At 47.0% G+C, this 25,152-nt stretch overlaps 1 protein-coding gene across 1 annotated transcript in view; it reads right to left on the bottom strand.

Moving 5' to 3' along the window:
- Spg11 (SPG11 vesicle trafficking associated, spatacsin) overlaps positions 1–25,152 on the bottom strand; it is a 63,067-nt gene continuing 37,915 nt past the window's right edge. Inside the window, exons 22-40 of the mRNA XM_050132577.1 lie at positions 22,141–22,346; positions 21,670–21,778; positions 20,255–20,414; positions 19,563–19,832; positions 18,066–18,266; positions 17,116–17,223; positions 15,867–16,029; positions 12,832–13,046; positions 11,547–12,294; positions 7,721–7,860; positions 6,620–6,818; positions 6,155–6,292; positions 5,828–5,961; positions 5,113–5,220; positions 3,012–3,180; positions 2,670–2,758; positions 2,348–2,503; positions 1,535–1,686; positions 1–1,026 (exon numbers count right to left, since the gene is read on the bottom strand). Coding sequence (XP_049988534.1) covers positions 846–1,026; positions 1,535–1,686; positions 2,348–2,503; positions 2,670–2,758; positions 3,012–3,180; positions 5,113–5,220; positions 5,828–5,961; positions 6,155–6,292; positions 6,620–6,818; positions 7,721–7,860; positions 11,547–12,294; positions 12,832–13,046; positions 15,867–16,029; positions 17,116–17,223; positions 18,066–18,266; positions 19,563–19,832; positions 20,255–20,414; positions 21,670–21,778; positions 22,141–22,346 — 3,646 coding nt within the window. The 3' untranslated portion in view covers positions 1–845. The remainder of the gene's footprint in view (positions 1,027–1,534; positions 1,687–2,347; positions 2,504–2,669; positions 2,759–3,011; positions 3,181–5,112; positions 5,221–5,827; positions 5,962–6,154; positions 6,293–6,619; positions 6,819–7,720; positions 7,861–11,546; positions 12,295–12,831; positions 13,047–15,866; positions 16,030–17,115; positions 17,224–18,065; positions 18,267–19,562; positions 19,833–20,254; positions 20,415–21,669; positions 21,779–22,140; positions 22,347–25,152) is intronic.

Genomic DNA, 25,152 nt, shown 5'->3' with positions numbered 1-25,152 from the left:
TTTTTGGTTTTTCGAGACAGGGTTTCTCTGTGGCTTTGGAGCCTGTCCTGGAACTAGCTCTGTAGACCAGGCTGGTCTCGAACTCACAGAGATCCGCCTGCCTCTGCCTCCCAAGTGCTGGGATTAAAGGCCTGCGCCACCATTGCCCGGCGGGAAATTATTTTGTTTAGATGCTAGAGGCTCAATTAAGTACCTTAGAACTATTTATTTGGAGTATTGGCGCCTACTACTATGTTATTGCTGTAAGCATAAGTTGGGTGATGATTTAAGTCATTTAACCAAATTTGTGGATTTTTTTTTTTTTGTTCCTCATAATTGTCACTAGGTCAAAAATGTTTTTAAATTCTCTTCCATAGACAATAGGAACCTCAGAGCTCTGTAGACCACTAAGTGGAGAGCAGGACCATCTATCTAAATGACTTGAACTAATGAAAGGCCGTGACTACACAGCAATACTTACAATAAATACTGTTGAAGGCAGACAAGGGCTAAGATCTCCTTAGCAGTAATCATGACAGACACTGAATTTAAACCTATTTTATTATAAAAAGATCAGTTTCTAACTCATGAAAATGTATTACCTGTTCCTTAACTGTGTAAATAAGATTAAATTGCTTTGAAACTGGAACTTGCAGGCACAGGCACTCTTTAATCATGACTGTTCTAACGTGGAAGCCATTCTAACAAGTCTTTGACCTACCAGTTTCCCCTTCATTCCCTGTAGTCACAAATGACTGATGTGATACGGTGTGTTTCTGGGCTTCTCACCTCAAGCGGGGAGAAAGATCTCCAAATACTTTATTGCCATATAGGTACAAAAAGCAGTAAGGCATCTTTCAGATCATCTAAGCTGCAAGCATATCTTTAAGACAGCATCCTGTCTGAGGGTCCTTCAGAAGCACATTTACAATTTCAAAAAATTTGTGTTCATATGCCAACTTGTAATGCAGGTAGATGTCTTCACAATATGAGAGTAACTTCTTCAGGTTTTCTGTGACCCTGTCGGTAGGCTGGTGTTGTTTATATCTACACAAAAATATGTAAAGTACAGGTTAAATACTGTAACAACAACGGGGGGGGGGGATCATCAGCTCTGCCACCATGCAGGAGTGTTGTAGCTTATGAAATTATTGAACTAGTATTAGATTTAGTATTAGATTAGTTAATTTAATTAAGAGCAATTATGTTGCTGGGCATTGGTGGCTCATACCTTTAATCTGGGAAGCAGAGGCAGGTGGATCTATGTGAGTTTGAAGCCAGCCTGGTCTGTAGAGTGAGTTCCAGGACAGCCAGGGCTACACAGAGAAACCCTCTCTTGGCAAAAAATAACAAACCCCAAATATGTCAGCACCTACCTTAATTAAATTTAGTACTACTGCAAAAGATGACTTGCTGGAGTTTCTGACTCACTATCAACTTTTTCCTTTTTTACCTTTTTTTTCCTTTTCAAGACAACATCTCCATATGTAGCCCTGGTTGTCCTGGGACCCACTAGGATTTAAGTGCTGGGATTAGGGTCAATTTAAGTACTTACTTTTTGGAAATGTCTTCAAATATACTGGGTCTTAGTAACTTTTGCTGCTTAAATTCTTCCAAGTAACCAAAGTCTCCTTTAAGAATCACTTGTTGGTAGAGAACTTCAGCCCAGTCAGGAACAAAGTCATAGGCCTCAGCTACAATAGAAGCCTTAAAAGGATGGAAATGAAGGGAGGGGTCGTTAGAGCCCATGCTGTAGAAAACTGAAGGCACAGTGTTAAAGGTATCAGGTTGCCTGGTGTTGCTCTCCTCTCATAAAGCCCTCTCCAGTAACTTGTTTTTAGTCTTCCTCACAATGGACAGTAAAACCGCTGATGTGAAAATTTGTTTTCATAACTCAACTGTGTGGGAAGCAGGAAAGCACTGATGCTGGGCCATTTGTGCCTTTTGTTGTAAAGGGCGAGACCCAATCTCTGGGCAGTCTTGATTCTCATTGCTAACCTGCAGGCTCCATTCCATGGACACCGTCTGAAAGACTGTTAAAAGGACAAGCCAAGGAATTCTCTTCATAACTGCCAAACATCAAAATTCTCTAGCCTTTGCCCAAACGATGCGCTTGAGATAATATGCCAGAGAGTGCTGGGAGTGTGCCTTAAATGGTTAGAGCACTTGCCCGCATTTGTGAAGACCTTGTCTGATCTGAACCACTACAAAACACATGCGCACCTATCTCAAATTGCATCTTCTTGGTACTATTAGACAGCTAAATCAGAATAAGTAGTTGCCCTGGGTCTGTCCCTAACGCTGAGACCTCAGTTTCTCAGCCTCTGGACACCAAGGGGAAGACACCAGGATTACACTGTGTTCGTACCTGGTAGAACCTAGGCAGAGCCATGATACAGTCCATTAGCTTCTGCTGGCCCAAGTTGATTAGCATTGTGTTCTGACCAGTGTTGAGAAAGTGAATCTGCAGTGTTATCAGCTTAGTGAGCCGGTTACAGTGTAGGGCTTGTCGCACACAGGAGTCCTGAGGAACAGGTGGAGGAAGCACAAGAAGAGAATTTTATTACCATCTCTTCTGTACTCAATAGTGACCTCTGCTTGACCCATTACACACTCCCTCTTCACTTGGAAGAGCCCAAGCCAAAGTCATTCCTACCAGTATGGAGGCCAGGCTAGAATAACTTGGTTACCTTGGCATAACTCTCCGCTGCATCTAACATCAGAGTCAGGGCTCTAAGCAGGAGCTGTTTGAGTTGGGCTCCATCCTTGAGGCTTTCCTCTGTAGAGTAAAGGATACTTGCTGTAAAGCTGAGTGACCCCTCAGGGCCACTCAGTGTGGCAGGCCAGATGAGAGAAACATCCTAAAGTACGTGTATCCATAGGTACGCTTCACTTGGACAAGAAATGTCCTAAGGTTCAAACTCTTCTGTAAACGGCCATCTCCCGCCACCAGGGCTGCTCCCGAGTCTTCCCCCTAAAGAGCTGGCCAGGCTAGTGTGAGCCCGGCTGTGGAAGTGCCGCAGCTCACTCACCCCAGGGCTGGGACTCAATCAGCTTCAGCTGGATACAGGCCGCCGCCTCATGATTCTCCCCTATCTCCCGGCACATGCTGAAGCACAGGGCAATCATATTGTGCTTCTCGCTGTCTCCAGGGCGGCAGCGCTTGATGTAGTCTAGTAAGGCTGTCTTCAGGGTGCCAGTCTGCCCAGGAAAAAAGGATATTTAAGTTCTTAACCAGGGACCACAGGGGAGGATCAACTGAGTCCTTTTGTTTTATACTGCTCAAAATGCCCAAAGAAAGGTAAGTGACAACAAAAATGGACTGTGAGATCTTAGGCTGTCTAGGGGATAAGCAGACGCATCCTTGCTGGGAGGACAGCCAGTTAACCTGACCATGAAGGCAGCCCCGGAAGCACACACTGACCTACTATTGTGTTTGCTAGGACTCTATCCTAAAGACGCAAGTGTGAAGGTGAGTGTAGCAGATTTAACAGCTTTAATTAGAAGCAGCTTGAATGCTCCAAATAAAGGCTAAGGATACCTTGTAGCCATTAAATTGCTGAAGGGAGTCTTTTTTTTTGTTTTGTTTTGTTTTGCTTTTTTCAGTTAGGGAATTGAACCTAGGGCTAAGCACATGCTTTAAACATTTAACTGTGGCCAGACTACCTTGACTTGGGAAATAGCCACAGCGGATATTATAAAAGGAGAACCTCAGTCATCTTATTTTCAAGGCATAAAATTTTGCTAAAATGTGAACTATATTTTCGGGTACACGTGCAGAGAAAGGAGTATATTAGCAGTGGCTCTCTCCAGTGGTCAACACTGAGGACTTCCGTATTGTTTTCTAAATGTCTTATATGAAGTATGTATTTTGTAATGAGAAAAAAAGTCATTAAAATAATTTTAAATGCAAAATGTTTCAGAAGAACAATTTTAAAATCTGGGGATCCTGAATGGACCTGTGTCAGGTCTTGCTCCTTTGCCAGCAGCAGGATTGTCTGGAAACAGCCTAGTAGAGGTTCTTTAAAACTGTGTATTTTTTGACAGAGGAAATAAAGACAACCCACCAACCCAAATGCTTTGTAAATAAAAGCTATATGAATGACACCTCCTGTCATAGCATGTAAATGGGGCTAGAGAGGCTCCAGGGCCCGCAGACCCAGCAAGCCAGGCCTCTGTTTGCAAGGCTTTTCCTGTTGTCATAAATGGGTCTCTGGTCAGGCTAATGCACTTGCTTCCTACCTTGGTAATTGCTTTTCTTTAGTGTTTTTTCATATGTGTTTTGATCCTGTTCTTTTCTCTCCAACTAACTACTAGATCCTCCCTACCCACCCAATTTTGTTTTCTCAGAAAAACCAAAACAACAAAAACAGGCCACAAAGAAAGTGCCAAATGAAAACCATGGAGTTTGTTTTGTGATGACCAACATTTCTGAGCATGGACCTGGAGTGTGATTGATAGTACCCAGAGACACTCCATAAAAGCAGCTTTTCTCTCTCCTAGAAGGTAGCAGTTACAAATAACTTCTTGTGGGACTTTATGTCATTTTCCCTTTTGCTGTGCTGGAATTCGGAGGCATGTGCCAGCCTCCGAGTCCCTAAGTGTATCAGCCTGATGTGTCTGGAAGACACCAGTTCCTTGCAGTCATCTACTCTGCCTGGCTTTTAAAATCATCCTGCCTTCACTTCTGAATTAGATGCCTGAGCCTTTTGTCAGAAGGGAGACCTGTTGCAAGGAGACTGTTTGTCCTGGCCGCCCGGCTAGGCTGCAATGGCTCTCGGCACCATAGTTTGTCTGGAAGAGAAAAACAAACCCCCCAAAAAACCAAACCCTCTAGTGGCACTTCCACACAGCCTCAGCACCGACAGGCCACTTGCAGGGTGGTTCTCGGGGTGTTCTTGTCAGAACAGATGCTTTAAACAGCAGGGAGGGGCTGAAGGCTGAGATGAAAGACAAATATTTTCTTCAGTGTTCATCAATATCATGACCTAGTGTGAACTCTAGCGTAAGTCACTGGTGGTAGTGTGTACCCAGGGGAAGACCCTGACCTCACTGAACATTCTAGAGACCTACACAGATACATTCCCAAGAGCAGGTTAGACTTACATCCTGAGCTCATTACTAAACACGTACCGGATCTAGCTTCTTCCTCATCAGAACTTCAAAATAGTGCTTTTGATGCAGCAAATCAAATATGTACGTCATCTCATTGTACCTTCCGATGCCGGTGAGGAGGCGTACCTGCGGGAAAGAGCATTGAGCTGCTGAAGCCAGACATTGCCCAACACAACATGGTGAGAATGGTCAGGCTGCCTGCCATGTTTCATTCCCTCCCAGTCACCCACCTGAGGCTTCTCTGGATAACTGGAAATGAATCTTTGGGATGTCACTGTCGCTCCTTCTCGGTCTTTTTTTAACTGACTACCAAGTGCTTTAAAACCTCTCTGAGCGGGTGCTTCCTCTTGTCGCTTCTCATCCCCCCTGGGATCCATTTTACTTACCCACGTGGTCAGCATTTGCAGAGCCATAAGGGGCTTGAATGCTTTGTTTACACATCATGCCTGAACCCCTGTTTGGGGGAGAAGCAGTTCTTTCCCCTCGAAAAGTTGACTTCCCTGGCAAGAAGCTATAGTAGCCTAGGACATGACGGGACGTCTTGCTTTCTACTCTTTTGGGACACTTCTTTAGACAAATCACCAGCAACCCGGTGCTGAACTGTCTGGCCAGTGATCAGGAGATGTGGGGCTTCAGACGGCAGAATTCCCTGAGACCCTATTAGCTGTGAGCTGGGTCTTTGTTTCTCTTCAGAGCTGCCTCAGGGTGAGGTGGGCTTGAGGGGACTACTCACCACCAGCCCGTACTCCTCCTTGGGAGCCAAGTGGTTGTCTGTAAGCATCCGGGCGGCCTGTAGGACTCTGATGATACCCTCCATGTGGCACGTGAAGGTGAAGCAGTGGTGGGCCAGGATCAGGAGCTCTGTGGCTGGGTAATAGGATGTGGAGAAGCTGGGCTTGTAACTACTGTTGACTTTGGCTTGCCAGGAAAGTAAAGGGCCTGGCAGAGTGTCCTGTCTAGAGAGCACTCATCCTCTGACAGGCTTAAAATTTAATAGCAAAAACTGGAAGCAATCTAAAGGCACTACAACAGTACAAAAGTTTGACTTATAAAGACTTACTGCAGGACAGCTCCCCGTGGGGGACGGACGGAATCCTGTCCAGCAACTTCATGCCTACCAGTGTGCGGTCTTGACACACAGCAGTTAGCTGAACAAGTGTTTGGCTTTCCTCTGCTGGGTTGAGAGGCTGCTTTTCTCCTGCACAGACAGATGAGGAGACTGTCACTGAGTTTGCCCTAAGAGAGCTGGCAGGAGGCCCACTCTGTCCAGGCCCGGCAGCGGGTGAGTATGCTGACAGCTCTGTCCATCTGGCCTTGTGGGGCAGGGGCATTCTTCAGAGACAGAGCTAGTCTAACCACGGTCATAAAACAGTACGGAGCAGGAAGAGGAATGTAAAGGATTTTTCCCCAAGAATCTATAATCTTGATAGAGCAATATACAAGCTGTGTATGATTCTAACGTTCAAATCTTTCATGCTGGGAAACAGTGCTGTCTGAGAGACTGGGAGGTCTGCAGAGAAGGCACCTGTTCCCTCCAATGAGGTCAGCAGCTCTCGGGTCACTTCTTCAGCCACTAGTTCAGCCACAGTGTCCGGCTCCAGGCCCTGGGTGCTGATAAAGACCTGGGCTTGTCTGCATCGGTCAGGCCGCTGAGAAGCCAAGATTGTTCGCAGCATGGCTTCACTGTCCCTGGCTGCAACATCAGCATAGGAGCAGCCCAGCTCCTAAGTGGAAGATAACAGGAGCAAAGTCATTGTGAAACAAAAAGTAAACACGCTCTGAAATGTGCAGACCACTGCTGCCAGAGCTTAGCAATTCCAGAAGACCAGAAGCAGCCAGCAGCACGCCTGTGAGTCCTGTCACCTCACCAAGCCAGTCCCTCACCTCGTGTCGAACGCTCATCTTTTCAGTCATACGGTGTAAAGGAGTGGACGTGAAAGAGCCTTTATTGCTCCCGGAGCATGCATGGAGGCCCGAGTTTGCAGAGACCCCGTCTGAGGCGAGCGCTGCACCCTTACTAGTAGTCTTGCACTTGTGGCTGTTTCCCAGCCAGCGCAGGGCCACACACAAATCATGGCTGCTCTGGGTTGTTTTGGAGTAGGGATGGAGAAGACAGGGTCTCCCTATACAGCCCAGGCTGGCCTCAAACTCCTGGCAATCCACCTGCCTCGGTATCCCAAGTGCTAGGATTAGAGGCTTAAGCCTTCTGTCTTTATATGCATCAAATGTCATATACAATGTTAATTTATAGAGCAAAATCTTACTCCTGAAGTTCTAGAAGGAACTCATGTTCAAATCAGTGTTTATAGAGAAGAGCCAGGAGCCCATGGAAGTTAAATATCTTGCCCCACCTTTCTGTTTGCCCGAGCTACAGCCAAGACTCAAAGTGGCCTGGCATCCTCCCCACTAGTCCCCAGATGGGTCACCATCTTGACAAGGGCCTGCCGTACAAGTCATAGTTCTTTTTTCTTGTGGCTCTGGGGATCTAGGGACCCTGCTCATGCTAGGCAAGTACTCTCTCCCTTTCACAATTATCATCTGAAGAACTCCCACTGCAATGTCCAAAGTCTGCCCCAGCTTCCCACTTCCCTCTCAGACAGTGCTCTGTGGGCCCCCTGGCACACACCTTGGCAAGTTCATACAGACAGAGGACCTGCCGGCAGTAGTTCTTCCCGCGGAGGCACTTGCTGGTGAGAGCGCGGAGACTCCTCGCCACCTCATCAGTAGAGGGCGCCATCATAAAAGACTGACTGTCCAAACTGGAAGCTGAAAGCAAACCCAAGGCTGAAGGGAGCTTTAGGTTGCCCTCTTCCCAGCGCCCCATGACTTCATCACTTTGAAAAGACCCCCGCACCCCCCCCCACCGCCCCTGAACTGAGCTTCCATGATGCTCCTGGCTCTGGGGCTACTTCTGACAGAGCCCCACTTAAACTTCCATCACCGCCTTTCAGGAAATCCAACCACGGTCTCTTCAGTGATCTCACTACCTCAGACTTCAAGCTTCCTGCATGCACTAGAGGCCAGCACCGAGACGCGCGCCAGAGCCCTCTGCTCTCGAGTCCCCCTTGTGTTGCACAGACAACACATCTACCTATCTACCTATCTCCAGACCATCTCTCGACCCCTTGGTTCTCACTTCAGCAGGGCTCTGCCTCCCTTCTTCAAATAACTCCTCCCCAGTCTTATTATGGGTTTTAGAAAGGAAACCTTGGGGCCAGGCATGTGGTTCAGAAGCAGAGAGCTTGCCTATCTTTTTTTTTTTTTTAAGGCCTTAGGTTGAAACCCAGCACTGTAAAAATGCCAAGCCTTAGCCTGAACTAGGAGAAATGTTTCTTACTTGGTAGAACATTTTCGTAAGGAAACAAAAGTAGACCGTGTGACACTTTGTCTCTTTTCGTCTCTCAGCAGCTCATTCTTAGCACGGGTGGCCCTGAACTCACTCTGTAGCTCAGGCTGCCTTAACTTTGGAGTCATTCTCCTGCTTCAGCTCCCAAGTGCTAAGACTGTAGATGTGTGCTGCTACCTTGTTTGTGACACAGGGTTTTGCTATCAATCAACCCCCACTGAAGTATGGTACATCCATCCAGTAGAATGGTCTTTCCCTATTAGAGAGACCACTGGTCCATCCTGACCAGTGCAGATGAATATGATAGGGTCTAACTTTTGGGGAAATGTGTTGTGTGTGCTTGCACTGGCATGCAGAAAATAACACATGCAAGCAAAAAAATTGGTGTCCTGGAAGCTCTGAAAAGACAGCACTGAATTTACTTTTCGTGTTCTGCGTGACTGCACTCCGTCACTTGTTACACTAAGCATGCTAAACTTCTATACTTAGAATATGAAGCATCATGAGCTGAAGAAGCCTAGCACGCCTGCAGCCCTGAGCTCCACTCCCATCACATAAGTCTGCATGGCGGCACAAGCCTGTAACCCCAGCTCTCTAGAAGTGGATGCAGGGAGATTCAGTAAGGAGTTCAAGGCCACCGCTGCCCATACAGTGATACAGACGAACAGAAAAACAGCTTAAATCTAAAAACATACTTTAAAAGTGAAGCAGGGTGTTGGGGGCATCTCTTTGATCCCGCTACTTGGGGGTAGAAGATCAAGAGTTCAAGGTCATTCTTGGCTACACAGCCAGTTGGAGGCCAGCATGGGCTACGTCTCAAAACACAACAAACAAACCTGTAGAAGCCCAGACCTGAGCACGGCGGTGGAGAAGAGACTGCAAGTGTCTGTCCGTACATAGGAGCACTCAAGCAAGCGCCAGGACCAGTTTTAGGGTAGGGCGTGAGCTCCTATGCCTACCCTCCCTTGCCCTGGCATCTAAGTCACCTCTTGGCAGTGGTGGTAGAGGCTGCCATGGCAGTTGGATTGAGCTGGGGGTTGGGAGGAGGTAAATCCATATTGAATCCAGGTTCAATCCCCAGTACCCACATGGCAGCTCACAACCAACCCCAGCTCTTGTTCCGGGGTTGGATACCCTCCTCTGGCTGCTGAGGGCAATGAATACACACAGTGCACAGACAAACGTGGTCGACATATTGAGTTCTAGGCCGGCTACATAGAGAGACCCTGTGTCAAATAGGGGTGGGGGGCTGAAGGATGGCTCAGCAGTTAAGAACACTGACTGCTCTTCTAGAGAATCCCAGTTTGATTCCCAGAGTCCACGTGAAGACTACAACTGTATTTTCACACACAGTGAAAAACACCCATGCACTTTTCTTTAAAAAGAAAAAACAAAACCATTACACAATAAGGTAGAAAACAGTCCGAATGATCCAAAACACAGGGGAAAAAGTTTTCCTGAAAAAAAAAAAAACACAAACTACCAAAACTCATCCAAAAGCTAAAAGATAACCTTAATAACTGTATAATAATAAAAGGAATTAATAATTTAAACTATTCTAAAATTAAGCCTCTAGATTCAGACTTGGGGAAATAACATCAAGTCAGCCATGGCGGCTCACGCCTCTAATCCAAGCACTTGAGAGGTGGAGGTAGGAGGATGGGGTTTAACATCATCCTTGGGTACACAGGAAATTAAAGGTTGGTTGGGCTACATAAGACCTTGGAAGGTGGTGGGGTATGGTGTGGGGGGGTAAATTACACCTGGGTAAACCACAGCTGAGTGTGGTGGCGTGTGCCTTTAGTCCTAGCACTTCAAAGACAGGAGGATCTCTGTGATTTTTGAGGCCAACTTGGTCTACAAAGGGAGTTCCAGGTCAGCCAGGGCTATGTAGAGGGATCTCGTCTCAAAACAAACAAAAAAGTAAATTTGAGACTAGTCCTCAAGAACATACACACAAAAGCCCTCAGCCAAAGAGCTAATCAGTCCCACCTCTACTGATCAAAGGTGATGTGTTTACCTGGGAATGCAGGGTTGGTTCGGTATTTAAAAATCAATAAGCATCTCATATTAATAGTTTAAAGAAGGAAAAAAAACTACACGGACAGATCAACAGGTGCAGAAACAATCACAATGAACACTGAACAATGACGATAAAAGTCTATCCCCAAATCAGTGTAGAACGAGGTAGGTGCTTTCCTCCCACGATAGCAGCAAGGGAGTAAGCCCGCGGTTGGTGGCCCAAGACCACCCACGACCGCCCCACCCGACAGTTTCGGCCCAACCAGCACAATGACACATAAATGAGAGCAATGGCGACACGGAACATTCTCTGTTTCTACACGACATGTCTATGTTGAAAATTCCAAGAAAAATAAGAGAACACATAGGAAAAACAAGTTCAATGAGGTGAATAACACAAAAAACCTATTTTATTTCTATCTCCTAATGATGTATAATTATAAACTCCTAAGCAGATACTTGATTTTAATCCCATGTGTGTGCATGAGTGTTACAAGAAGGGGCTGGTCCCCTGGAGCTAGAGCTACAGGGCCTTGTGAATGATCTAACTTGGTTGCTGGGAACCAAACTGGTCCCCTCCAAAGGTATCTATGTGCTTTATATATCAACTTCTCTTCCCCTAGACTTGGCTGTCCTGGAACTTGCTATGTGGACCAAACTGGCCTTGAATTCATGGAAATCCACTTGCCCCTGCCTCCTGAATGCTGATATTAAAGGTGTGTGCTCACATGCCTAGATGTTTTTGGCTTTATTTTTGTTTTAAGATAGTTTGACTATGTAGCCCTTGGCTGGCTTCAAACTCATGGGCAATGCTGCTTCTGCCTCCCAGTGCTGGCTTATAATATTTATATAATTTCAGTCAACTAAACTAGCTATCAGCCAAGCTGAATTCCTCCACTTGATCTGCTTGAGCTAGTAAAAAGATGTTACTTTATTGACTAGTTAAGAACCTTGTTAGCACATTACTTGGGGAAAAGTTAGTGGCTCTTTAGTTTACTGTAACTAAACATCCTAAGAGGGGCCCTTTCTGGAGACAGCACCGCACCATGTGGCAAAGACAGGCAGGATGTCACCCTTTACTTACTGCTATGGACTTTCCGGAGAGGGGCACGAGGGCTCTCTTGGTCGTCAGGCAGTGCAGCACTTGGGAGGAGAGCTCGGATGTCTGAGTGCAGGTCGTCCACGCTGGCCTCTGCGGACGCCAAGGCTCTACAGAGCAGCACCAGCACCACATCCTGACTGTAGAAGTGGAAATACCGGCACACCCTGCTTGCTTCGGGCACAGAGCCGCCATCCAGCAGCTGTCCAATCAGAGCATTCAGTGCTTCCCGCTCCTTCCAATTCAGTCTGTTCTCACACGTCTCTTTGGATGGAAGACCATTAAGGTCTAAGTATTTGGATGTGTTCAGAGCAGCAAGCTTGGAGAAGGAAAACTCATCAGCTAAGATATCAAAGGACAGTTCAGCGCCAGCTGACACTTGTTGAGAGGGGCCGGGCTGGGTTTCCTCCGCGCCCCCTCCATGGGCATGCCGGGTGATGCGGCAGATCCAGGCCTGTTTCTCCAGCTCTTCCAGCTCTCCCAAGGGAACAGGCTCTTCCCGGGCCAGCCAGTGCCCCCCCAGCGTGAGCAGCAGGTGGCGCTCCTCCAGGCTGCCTGGCTCAGCGGGATGCTCACTCACCACAGGGACCTGGCTGGAGAAGAAGGAAGAGGCCGCTCTGTTCGAAATGGAGTTTTTCTTAAAGTTTTCATGGCATTTTTTCCAGAAGTCAATTCTTGTGTGTTTGACGGACCACTTCTGAGTGTGTTTTAGGGTCTCCATTTCCTGGGTTAGCTGTGAAATTGAACAAAGCAGACTTCATTCAGCTTTGCCGGGGTAAGGAAGCATCCTCCAGACATTGATGCGCTAAGGCCATGCTGGCTACAAGCCAATCTCACGAATACAGATGAGCCTGGCCTCCAGAGGGCGCTGGGTACAATTATGAGCAAAGTCGGAATGAAAAGTTCTCAGTGCGTCTAACCGAGCTTATTCCAGGGCGTGGTTCTCAACCTTCCTAGTGCTGCGACCCTTGAATGCAGCTCCTCCTGGTCTGCTGACCCCAACCATAAAATTAATTTTGTCACTACTTCATAACTGTAATTTTGCAATTATTACGAATCATAATATAGATATCTGATATGCGGGACATCTGACACGTGACTTCCAGGTAGAGAACTGCTGTTCTACAGGCAGTGCCTACGTCAGAGAGGCATATTTTTCAGTATATGCAAAGTGAACTCACTTCTGAAGTAATGTGCAGGAAGGGCTGCCCCGCCTAGGGACTGCATCTCTTGGGTTCTCTGTTAGGAGCATGAGCATTAAATGTTCTACCTGCTCAATGACCAAGCTGTCCACAGGCAACGCTGCTAACTCTGCCACTCTCCTGGCCACAGCAAACTGTCCATCTGCCTTCAGCTTTTCCAAAATAGATCTACACTCGTGCTGAAAATTCTCAGGGCTGTAGCTGGTAATAACCGCAGAGCTGATGGCCACAGGTGTATCCTTCAAGATCTGGCTGAGCGCACAAAGCTTCTGCATGTCTGGGCCTGTGTGGAAGAGAGGACACGGTTACACAGTACTGAGGAAACACCCCGTGAGGAAAGGAGCAACAGACACAGGACTTTCTTTTTTGGGTTGTTTTTGTTTGATTGTTTTTTGAGTCAGGGTAGCACATAGCTCAAGCTGGTCTTGAGCTTATTTCCTTGAGCTTAGCCAAGGAAAACCTTGAACTCCTGATTCTTCTGACTCTACCTCCAAAGTGCTAAGATTATAGGTGTATGTCCTATAAAAACAAGTCTTTTATTCTGACTGATTAGAGAAGCTGTAAGTTCAGTTACCTAAATACTCAAAATGCTAAGTCCCATATCTATCTATCTATCTATCTATCTATCTATCTATCTATCTATCTATCTATCTATCCACAAACACATATGTATCATGAATATGTATATAAATATGTACATATGTATGTATATATGACATTTAGCATTTCCAGTGTATATATATGTGTGTGTATATGTATGCATGTATGAGTGTGTGTACATTGCAAAACCCTTAGTCAAAGTCTGGCTGAACTTGCCCAACTTGCTCTAAGAACTGGCAGAGATTAGATTAAGACATGAAATCAACACCTATCATACACAGGTGGCTTTTATTAGACAGAATCTCACTTTAGTCCCGACTGGCCTCAGTCTCATGGCAATTCTCCTACCTTAGTGCCCCCCCCTCTCTCTCTCTGTGTGTGTGTGTGTGTGTGTGTGTGTGTTTCTATCTCATTTGTTCTTATTTCCATCCAATTTGTTTGGTCATTTGCTCAATCAAAACCAGCATCATGGAGACACAGGCTTGCAGGGCAACTACGACTGTACTGGCCGGTCCTCAGGCATGGCTACTGAAACTATATTCAGAATGGAGCAATATTTGCTCCATCTGGTGTTTATTTAACACAGCGGACACAGCTGCACTTCCTGTTGTCCCTGGAAGGATTACCCTGGTAACATCAGGAATCTCAGAGCTGTGAGTCCCTCTTGATAGTAGCGAGCTTGGCTAGCACACACGACACCCGGAGTTTGATAGCCAGTACAGCAACAGACAAACAGACGAGCAAGGATTCTCTACCAATGCTTTGTGCGGTGGGTTTGTTCCTACTTCCAGTTAGTATTATGTGAAGCCCATGCATGTCCATTTACACACGATGACATGAGGTTATTTCTAGTGTTTGCTGCAGAATGGCAGTTTGATTTAGGTAGTTCTAGAGACAGGTGACACACCACACAACGGTCACCAGCATGGTCATGCCTTCTCTCTTTATATTATAGAAAATGCAATAGAAATATAGAAAACGCAAATGTTTTTCTTGGTTTTTGAGACATGGTCTTGTTATGTAGCCCACACTGGCCTCAGGTCTTCCTGCATCAGCCTTCCAGTTGCAAAGATTACAGAAGTAAACCACAGGCTTAGAAAAAGCATAGCTGTGCTTATAGACATGCGTTGTGGTCTGCTTTCTGTTGCTGTGCTACAGCATTCTGAGCAAACGAAACTCAGAGAGGAAAGGGTTTCTTACAGCTCACACTGCCCAGTAGCAGTCTGTCACAGAGGGAAGTCAGGGCAGGGACCGGAAGCAGGAACTGAGGCAGAGCCCATGGCAAAGTGCTGCTTACAGGCTTGCTCTTCTGGCTTGGGCTCTGACCAGCACTGCCCACAGTGGGCTGGACCCTCCCAAGTCGATCAACAACCAAAACCATTCCTCATAGACATGACCAAGGCCAGTCTGATATGGGCAATTGGTCAACTGAGACAGCTCTTCCCAGGTAAATGTTGCTTGTGTCAGCTTGACAAAACACTAGCCAGCACACAGTCACTAGCCCGTGCTGTTCTGGAATGCTACCTCTTAGGAACACTGTTTTCTTTCAGCCATGAGACCCGGAGCCCAGCATTCTGTCAGTGTTCCGTGGAGCTCTGCTCATCAGCTGAACATCTGTGAGCATCCCGGAACAGTACAACAGGAGGACACTGTCTCTCAACAACTTGAAAGACCCAACAAGCAGAAAAGAGAAAGACAATGTCAGTTTGATATAACTGGCAACAATCTTAGAGAGCCAATGTCTGGAGGAAAAAAATGAAAGCACAAATTATCTCTAAAATGTTCACAATTATTATTTCTGAAATAGGGTTTGTGGCCATAAGCAATGAGGACATATTACAGTTATCTGCCAGAGAGGATTACAATGATGTGTCAATATGGAAGCACGTGCACACATGCGTGTGTACATACACACGTGTGAGTGTGTGTGTATGCGTGTGTGACCATGTGCTGTGGGATAAACCCTGTAAAGATTTGTCATTCATATTGGTTTCATAAAATGCTGATTGGCCAGAAGCCAGGCAGGAAGTATAGGTGGGTGACCAGACTAGGAGAATTCTGGGAAGAGGAAAGGCTCAGTCTGCAGTCACCAGCCAGATGCAGAAGAAGTAAGATGAGAATCTGCACTGAGGAACAGTACCAAGCCACACGGCTAAACATAGACAAGAATAATGGGTTAATTCAAGTCATAAGAGCTAGTTAATAAAAAGCCTGAGCTAATAGATCAAACAGTTTATAATTAATATAAGCCTTTGTGTGTTTTGTGGGGACTGATCAGCGTGGGACTGGGTGTGACAGAAACTTCCATCTACAATCATGTGACAGCTATTTAGAAGGACTGGTTGCATCACGGTGGATGGCGCTATTACAGACGACCTCAGTTATGGACATCAGTGTGATGCTATCTCTCGATGCATTCTAAAATTCTGAATGCCCTCCAAAAATAATTCTAAGATATGGGAGCTAACTTCTTGGCAGCAGCTTCAGGGCAACGCTGGCTTACCGTCGGAAAAGAGGTGCTCAGTTCCAACAAGCAGCTGGAGGAGCTTTCCCAGCTCATACTGTGTCTCACACTGCTGTGGCATGAGTTTCCAAAGGAAACACGCCTGATCCTTCATCCATGCGGCAGGGAGGACAGGAAGGCCCCTTGCAGGAGCTGTGTCAAGCTACGAGAAACAACGAAGGCTCAAAGACAATGGTTCACAGGAATGAAAAGGCAGAATCCTCAAATTTCGGGACAGGAAAGTCAAAAACTTTTAAGGGTATTCTCTAGTGGGTCTATCACACAGGGAGAATCTGAGCATCCTCCTCGGCCTATCACACATGGAATGTTGATATCGGGGCTGTGTGTATGAAAGTCGAGAGATGCCAACACTGAGAACCATGGAGTTTCCTGGCTAAATTCTTCATATCACCAAATTAGTTTCTCACTTGGAAGCTTCCTAGAAGCGGCTTTGGGCCTGTATCTGAGCACAGGAGATTTCAAATTCATATAATTAGGTCTTTTAGACAGCTTTTCTTACCTCTGTTGAGAGGAGGAGAATTATAAATTCCAGGTCAGTCTAGGCTACTGAGCAACACAGTGTCTCAAAAACCTTCACCTGAGTAGGCATTTCCTTTCTTATTAAAATACGAAAAATCTTATTTTATTTAATATTTAATTTTACTCTAATATCCTGAATGCCCTCCAAAAAGAATTCTAAGCTATGGGCACCAACTTCGTGGCAGCAGCTTCGGGGCAACGCTGGACTGAGAGATGCGTGAGGCGGCTCACGTGGGGCGCTTCAGGGAGTTAGGCCTCTCTCCTGCTTTCCACCCTGGCTCTGGGGATGAAACTGAGGTTGTCAAGCTTGCGAGGCGAACCTGCTGAGCCTTCTCAATGGCTCCCGAACCAAAACCTTTGCCTCTCCCAGGAGATAAAGCGGTGTCTCGCCCGGGTCACCCTCAGGGCCATCCCCGATTGAGAAAACGCAGCCACGGGCCACCCCTCTCTTTTTGGCGTCCGCATTCATCTCTGCCCCACTAAGTGTGGCTACACCACCAGGACACGAGCGCAGCAGCGTATCATGCGACATGTCTCTGTAGCAACTACAAGTCACTGCACGCCTGCCTGGCTTCCCCGCAAGGACACGTGTGACTGTCAGTCACGTGACACTCGCTCGCCTGCTGTCTCCCCATGCCAGCCACCAAGCACAAGAGCCAAGCCAACCAACTTCAGACCAGAGGGCGGGGGCACTCCCATTCCAGCCTACCGTCTCAAGGCTTTTCTGGAACTCCACAAGCTTGACTTTGGCTTTCTCATAATTCTTGAAGAACATACACAGTTCGTACATCTCCATAATCAATAGAAGGGGCGAATCCTTTGAAGAAGAGTTGAAATTAGAAAACCCAGAACATCAAATGCTATTAATAACAGCTTCAGAATCAAATTAAATGTTATTTCCTTTTGAAAAAAAAAAAAAAATCCATTTCTGGTTAGTCTATAGACGTCCACTGGGTGGCGCTATGCCCCGCAAGCATTCCTGGAGGCAAAATGCTCCAGTAGCCTACCCTCTTAGGTCTCTGTGGCACCATCCAGACTAGTAGTGGGGTTGTCAGGTCAGAAGAGAGGAATTTTGGATTAGAAAGGAGTAATCTGAACTGTAAGTGTGCCCATGTACTAGTGCACTTAAGTCTGTGTGGTTTCAGTTCTGTGACTTTAGTTTTTAGTCTGAAAATAAGGGTAATGCGCCGGCGCGGTGGTGGCGCACGCCTTTAGTCCCAGCACTCGGGAGACAGAGGCAGGCGGATCTCTGTGAGTTCAAGGCCAGCCTGGTCTACAGAGCTAGTTCCAGGACAGGAAGCAAAATCACAGAGAAACCAAAAAAAAAAAAAAAAAGGGTAATGCCACTTCATAACATCTACCTATACATAGTTTTATATTGTATGAACTTAATACACCAATACATATAAGTCCTCTGCTAAATAAATGCGGTATCTCTCAAAGGCCCTGGGGCTTGATACCTAACACTAAACACCACACAGTAGGTCTATTATTGTCTCTTGATACCTAACACTAAACACCACACAGTAGGTCTACTGTCATTTCTTGTTGATTCCATAAGGAAAAGCCAAGGGGTGCTATGCCTTGAATGCTGAAGTTCTAGAAACACCTGGAGAGAGACAGGACAGAGAGAGAGAGACAGGAGAGCACATAAAATACCTTAATGAAAAGTTGGAAGCCTCGGATGAGGGTGCGGCTCTTCTGCCTCGACAACACAGTTCTCCAGATAATGGACAGGTCCTCAAGGCTCCATGGGTGATCCTCTACAGGGGCCTGGATGTGTCCCATTGCTTCAGCTGCAACCCTGTCCTCCACAGAGGTGACAATCCAAACACACAGACAGGGGACAGCACTGGCTCCCTGTCGTCGGATAAGAATGTTTCAGAAGGAAAGAACTGGGCCCATCATAGAGATGCACAAAGGCCACAGACGGGCATTCCCTCCCTCAGAAGAGGTCACTGTTTCTCAGTGCAGGTCACTCAGAGAGCGTCCAAATGTGGACACAAACTGACGACGACGCAAGGGACCATCACAGACCGTCCTGAAGAATGTGGCGGTCAAAGGCCACCCAGGGGACGAGACTCCATTAACTAGCTGGAGTTCTTCAGCGAGGGGGAGGTGGATGCCTGCCCAGCAGAGTACTCTTGTGACGGCCAGCCAGTCAGGGTCTGAGCTCTGACTGCTGGCCTCACTGGTGTCAGGAGGTAGGGAGGAACCTCAGTGATGGGACAGCCTGAGCTGTGGCAGCACAGACACTTTCAGTGACGCTGGAAGCAGGTGCAGGAGCCTCACTACCGTGCATCCCATCCCCGCCTGCCTGCCGGCTCGCTTTCCTTTCTTTCCCTTCCTTTTTCTTTCTTCTCTCTCCTGTCTGATTCTCTGTGTGTCTGAGCATGTGTGTGCTGATGCCCAAAGAAGCTAGAAGGGGACAATGGGTGCCCAGAGCTGGAATAACAGGCGGCTGTGAGCACTGAACTCCAGTTCTCCGCAAGAGCAACAAGCACTCTTATAACCACTGAGCCAACTCTCCAACCCTTATCTCCTTCCACCTTGTAAGGCCCAGGAATCAAACTCAGGCTGTCAAGTTTGTGGAAAGTGCCTTCCCACTGGCCCTTGCTTTGGCTGTTTTAGTGGTTGTTATTTTACTTTTTAAAAGACTTAGTTTAGGCCGGGCGGTGGTGGCCCACGCCTTTAATCCCAGCACTTGGGAGGCAGAGGCAGGCGGATCTCTGTGAGTTCGAGACCAGCCTGGTCTACAGATCTAGTTCCAGGACAGGCTCCAAAGCCACAGAGAAACCCTGTCTCGAAAAACCAAAAAAAAAAAAAAAAAAGAAAGAAAGAAAGAAAAGACTTAGTTTATTTTAACTACGTGTGTGCTGAGTGTCTGTGTGGGGTGTATGCATGAGCGCTGGTGCCCAAACCCAGGTCCCCAAGAGTGCAGTGTGTGCTCTAAACCCTGAGTCATCATCTCTCTAATCCTTGTGCTGCTCTTTTGAGACAGGATCTCGCCTTAGGGCCCAGGCTAGCCTCAAACTTTCCATCCTCCTAACTTAACCATCCAAGTATGTGGGACTTCAGGCCCCCACCACGATGCTCAGCTCTGTTCTGTCTTACTGCTTTCTGGCCCCTTAAACTTAGGCTTCGCGTGCCCCTCACCTGGAGACAAGCGGCCAGAACACTGAGGACAGGAGCCCGCTGTCTCACTGCCTCAGCCAGAAGCCAGCACCAGGAGGCTGACTCCTCCGAGCACTGGTGGAGAATTTCGAAGAAATCCCTTGTCTCTTCTTTGCTTTGCTGGAGTTCCTGGTGGCCCTTGTAGTCTTGGTCCCCATCCACTTGAGAGATGGATCCTGATGACAGTTTCTCAAAAGCCAGCTTCAAGTGGCTCTGAAGGACGGGGCTGAAGTACTGGAGGAGAGAGTTCACCTAAAGGGCAGATGATTAAAACACACTCACACTCCTTTTTAGCCAGAGGAGGCGCATGCATCGCAGAAAGGCTCAGGATGGATCTTTAGGATGCTGAACTGTCAGAGGTGACCACGTGCTGCTTCCAAAGTCATCTGACTTGTCCGTGATAACGTCCAGCTATCTGGCCCAGGGTGGCCTAGAACTTGTGATCCTGCCTCCTCCGTCTCCCTAGTACTGAGATGACAGACCTGAGACACCACAGTTGGTTGCTTTTGAGTGAATCTGAGTGAACTTCCATGTTCAACCTGGAATCCTCAAAACTCATCCACACTCTCTACCTACGATCACCCTCCTGTCTGATGCCCGTCTAATGAACTTGGCAAACATGGCCCTCACAGCAGACAAAAACAGAAAGAACACTGTTCTGGAAGTGGGTTTACCTCTTCTGGGTGGTAGTTATGGAGCTGGCTGTGAACCAGGAACTGCAGCCAATCATTTGCCTTGGCACATTCTCTAAGGTAGGACAGGCTCAGCTTCATATTGTGGACCGTGCAGAACTGTAACACTAATGCCCACTGGCTGCTGGATTCACTGGACAACCTAGAATCAGAATTGGGGATGGACAGCAGATGGGAAATATTAAAATATAGCTCTGAGGCCAGACATGGTGGTGCATTTCTGTGCTCAGGAGGCTGAGGCAGGGGAGTATCTGTGAGTTTAAAGCCAGCCTGGTCTATAGAGCGAGCTCCAAGCCAGTCAGGGTTCCATAATGAGACCCTGCCTCAAAAACAAAACAAAAACCATGAAATAAATAAATAAGTAAATAAGATGGCTAAGTGGTGAGGGGAGTTTACTGCTCCTACAGGGAACCCAGGTTTGGTTCCCAGCACCCATGTTAGGTGGCTCCCAGCTGCCTGCAATTCTCATTCCAAGGAATCAATACCTTTGGCTTCCATGGGCACCTGCACACATATGCACAAACACACACACACACAAATGCACACACCTATAATATAGATCTAGTTTGAAACTTGGAAATTGGTAAAAATTAACCAGAGCACTTTCTTTTTAAAAAAGGAAATAAAGCAAAACAAACAAAAACCCTTTCAATGGGAGTAAGCATTACCACCCAGTACAGAACAAATGCTTAACATGCATGAGGCTGTGGGTTTGATCTCTGTTGTGGTAAAAATAAAAATAATTAAAATATATACTTCTCAACACATACCAAATATTTATTAGAATTCCTAAAAACAAAAAAAACAAAAAAACTAGATGGGTGTGATGGTGTACACCTTTAATCCCAGCACTCAGGAGGCAGAGGTAGGTAGGTCTCTGAGTTCTAAGCTAGCCTGGTCTACAGAGTGAGTTCTAGGACAGCCAAGGCTACACAGTCTTGAAAACAAAACCCTGTCTTGAAAACAAAACAAACACCCCTCTCTTGGGCTGGAGAGGTGGCTCAGTAGTTAAAACAATTGCTGTTCTGACAGAGGACCCATGTGAAGCTCTAGCACCCACATGACGGCTCACAACCTTTTGTAACTTTAGTTCCAAGGGTCTGATGCCCTTTTCTGGCCTCTGAGGACACTGAACTTATGTGGTACACAGACATACATGCAGACAAAACACCGCAACAACCTTAACAACCCACCACCTCTCTTGCCTACAAGGAAGAGCAGACTTCCTTTTCACCCGCACAGAGGGCATCCACAGGGAAGCTGCAACTCTTTGTCTGCTTTATGCCGGCTGAGGAAGACCGGGATTTTGAGGAAAGAGCACGACACTGGAAGATCAGCCGAACACAGGCTGCTATGGTCAGGTTTACTAGAACGGCCCGAGGCTGCAGCTCACAAACCTGTTGAAACCCTGCTGCCCAACGCTGTTCCACACGCCTTCTTCCAAGAGAACGAGCAGGTCTTCGGTGGTGGCCTTGTCACCGTCAGGAAGCTTAGTCAGCTTCTCAGCTGTGAAAAACACAGGCGAGAAAGACCCAAGTGGGCACAGCGGCACAGCCCTGCTCGGGTTCAGGAGCTTAGGGTCAGCCTGAGCAAGAGAGAGCACAGTGGGGCCCCATCTCCAAAAAGCCAAAAACCAAAGAAAAGGCTTAATGTGATCAAAGTCATCAAGGGTCTGGGCATGCGTTCAATAGAAAAAGTCAGGACCTGGGCATTTCTGTTCAAGTAATGAGGCTCAGGGTCATTTAAACCCCATTAAAATGGCATCTAAGAAAGTGAAATAAACAATATGAACTGTGCAAGAAAGGGGGTAAGTACTGTCTCCACCCTTCCCCAGTGTCCTTTGGGCAAAACGAACAAAGGCGCTGTACCTAGAGACTCTCTGACAGAACTGGGGTGAGCGTCTTCATTTCTGCACTTGTAGCCCAGAATCACATTCACCACTTTCATGTCAACTCTGAGCTTGAGGCTGCTAAGACCAAGCAACTCTAAGAAGCACACACAGGCAGCCGCTACCGAAGGGCTGTGGGAGGAAGTGAGCCCTAAGGTGTAGGCCTCCTTGCCCACTTGCTGGATCCTGAAAAACAAAGATCAACATTGCATCAGTCAGAAACATCATTTTCACACTGGCTGGAGACCTAGCTCAATGGTTTAAGATCCTGCTGTACAAGTGTGAGGACCTGAGTTCACACCTCAGAACCCACATAACAGTCAGATGAGGGGGGCCAGGAAGACGGCTCAGTAGGTAAAGATACTTGGTACTCGGCCTGACAACTTGGGTTTGATTCCACAGACTCATATGGCGCAGGGAACCAGCTCACAGACATTGTCCGCTAGGCTAGAGAGATGGCCCAGTAGTTACAAGTGCTTACATTATTGTCGATGACCCAAGTCAGGCTCCCACACCCATGCCAGGCGGCTCACAGCCACCTGTCACGCCAGCTGCAGGATTCCCACCTGCACGTGTATAACCCCTCCCTACTACAGACACATAACTTAGAATTTTTTTTTTTTGGTTTGTTTGTTTTTTGAGACAGGGTCTCTCTCAGTAACAGCCCTGGCTGTCCTGGAACTTACTCTGTAGACCAGGCTGGCCTCAAACTCAGAGATCCATCTGCCTCTGCCTCCCGAGTGCTGGGATTAAAGGCATGTGTCACCACTGCCCAGAAAAATAGAATCTTAAAACAAAAACTTATTTCTGATATCTGTGGGTATCTTGGTGTACACACAGACACAGACATACAGACAGACAGAACACATGCCCTTTTTAAAAACTGCTTCTCATCAGGCAGTAGTGGCACACACCTTTAATGCCAGCACTCAGGAGACAAAGGCAGGTGGAGTTTGTCCTCTGAGTTTGAGGCCAGCCTGATCTACAGTGTGAATTTCAGGACAGTCAGGGCTACACTGACAACCCCTATCTTGGAAAAGAAAAAGAAGAAAGAAAGAAAACAAAACAAAAAAAGCCATCTGCTTCTCACTAGGACAAGGAAATGAAACGACATCAATGACAGGCAGGGAGCCTTGTATTTGATCACTTGCTCTCTCCCTTCCCTTTTTGCTCATTTGGGTTCTAGGTCACCTTATTTTGGGTACTACAACTCTATTTCCTTAAATTAAAAATTTTTAATTGGGAATATTTTGTTTTTGTTTTTAGAGACAGGGTTTCTCTGTGCAACAGCCCTGGCTGTCCTGGAACTAGCTCTGTAGACCAGGCTGGCCTCCAACTCAGAGACCTGCCTGCCTCTGCCTCCTGAGTGCTGGGACTAACGGTGTGCACCCCACTGCCTGGCATAATTGGGAAAAATTTAGTAAGTGTGAAATGCACTCGCTACACATTGCCAATGGCAACGCCAAGGTTGTGGAATTTTTTATTTTTCTTCAGAAAAGTTGCTTTCTCTGGGGAGAAATGGGGAGCCAACAAAGTGCCAGTGGGACCAGTGCCATCCGGATGGAGGTGACGCTGCCCTGTCATCTCTGCGAAAAGGAAGACTGCGCACTGCTTATATTTCTGAGTTCCAGCAAAAGTTTTATAAGAGAATTCGCAGCAAGGCATTTTTGTTTCTCCAGATCTGCTTTAGTGTACCTACTGAAAATAGTTTCCTCTCCTAATTCCTTGTATTCTGCAATAGGTCTTAGTTCTTCTCTGCTATAAGTGGGCTATTGGTAAGAATGATAGCTAGTTTTGTGGCTGGCTCCTAACTGATAAGAAGCCACCAGAAGCATCATCTTGTAGAGAAGAGGCTGCAGGGAAAGATGAGGGACATAGCATTTCTTGTCTGTGTTAGCACAAACGCTCAAAGCTGTCACTACAGTGCCAACTGTTTCACAAAATATGTCCCCAGTCCACGGGGACCAGCGAGAGTCATACTGCGGCAGCTTGTCGGGTCAATTCAGAGTTCAAAGTCCTTTTTGCTGAGGTGGCCCCCGAGGTCCACACCCCAGATAAATGAAGTTCTAAGACTCCTCCATACAAGGTACAGAGATGTGCTATTAACAGCAGCTGTGCTTCCATGGCCAATGCAGAACGCAATCTCAGAAGCACAAAACAATACCCCTTCTCCTTGCCAAGATGTCTCTGCAAAACGGATCTAGAAAAGACGTCAGTGCCCAGCACGCTGCCACACGGTCACAGGAAGCACAGCCCTGCCGTACTCATTGAGTTAAACAACAAAATGCTCCACGACACCCAGTTGCACTGGCCAAACTGGATTTAGCCAGTCAGCAACATGTTGCTCTAGAGCAGTGTGGTGCTCAGTCTTCCTAATGCTAAGACCTTTTAATCCAGTTCCTCATGTTGTGGTGACCCCAACCATAAAATTATTTTACTTTATAACTGTAATTTTGCTACTGTTGTGAATCATAATGTAAATACTTTTGGAGACAGAGGTTTGTTAATGGGGTTATAACACACAGGTTGAGAACCACTGCTCTAATGATAAACAAAATACCCTGCTCCCCTTGAGCCAGCGTGGCCCACAATGCTGCCAGCTGAGCAGCGTTACTGGTTTGTGTGAGATGTGGCCCAAATCAATACCTGGCTCTTCTAGAAAGGTAACTGCTTTCCGAAGCTGTTTCCACAGAATGACTGAACACACCTAGAATACAGGCCCGAGTCAGCTGGTTAATCTGCCTGTGGGCTGCTGTGGTACCAGGAGCCCCAGGTCAGCTTACATGGTCACGCAGGCAGAGGGTGTGGTGCGGAGGCCAGAGGACTGCAGGAGCCAGCCTTCTTCCTCCGCCATACAGGTCCTAGGGCTCAGCTTGTCGGGCTCCTCACCTGCGGAGCTGTATTGCTGACCCCAGATTCTCTTGGAGCCCCTATTCAAACTCTTCAGCACTGTGGCTTCTACCTTTACCCAGCAGCCACCAAGAGCTTTCAA

The sequence above is a fragment of the Alexandromys fortis genome, unplaced genomic scaffold (assembly GCF_014885135.2).
Source record: "Alexandromys fortis isolate MF-2015 unplaced genomic scaffold, M_Fortis_MF-2015_v1.1 scaffold_6, whole genome shotgun sequence".
NCBI classification, from domain to species: Eukaryota; Metazoa; Chordata; class Mammalia; order Rodentia; family Cricetidae; genus Alexandromys; species Alexandromys fortis.
This window is presented reverse-complemented; position numbering and strand designations above follow the sequence as displayed.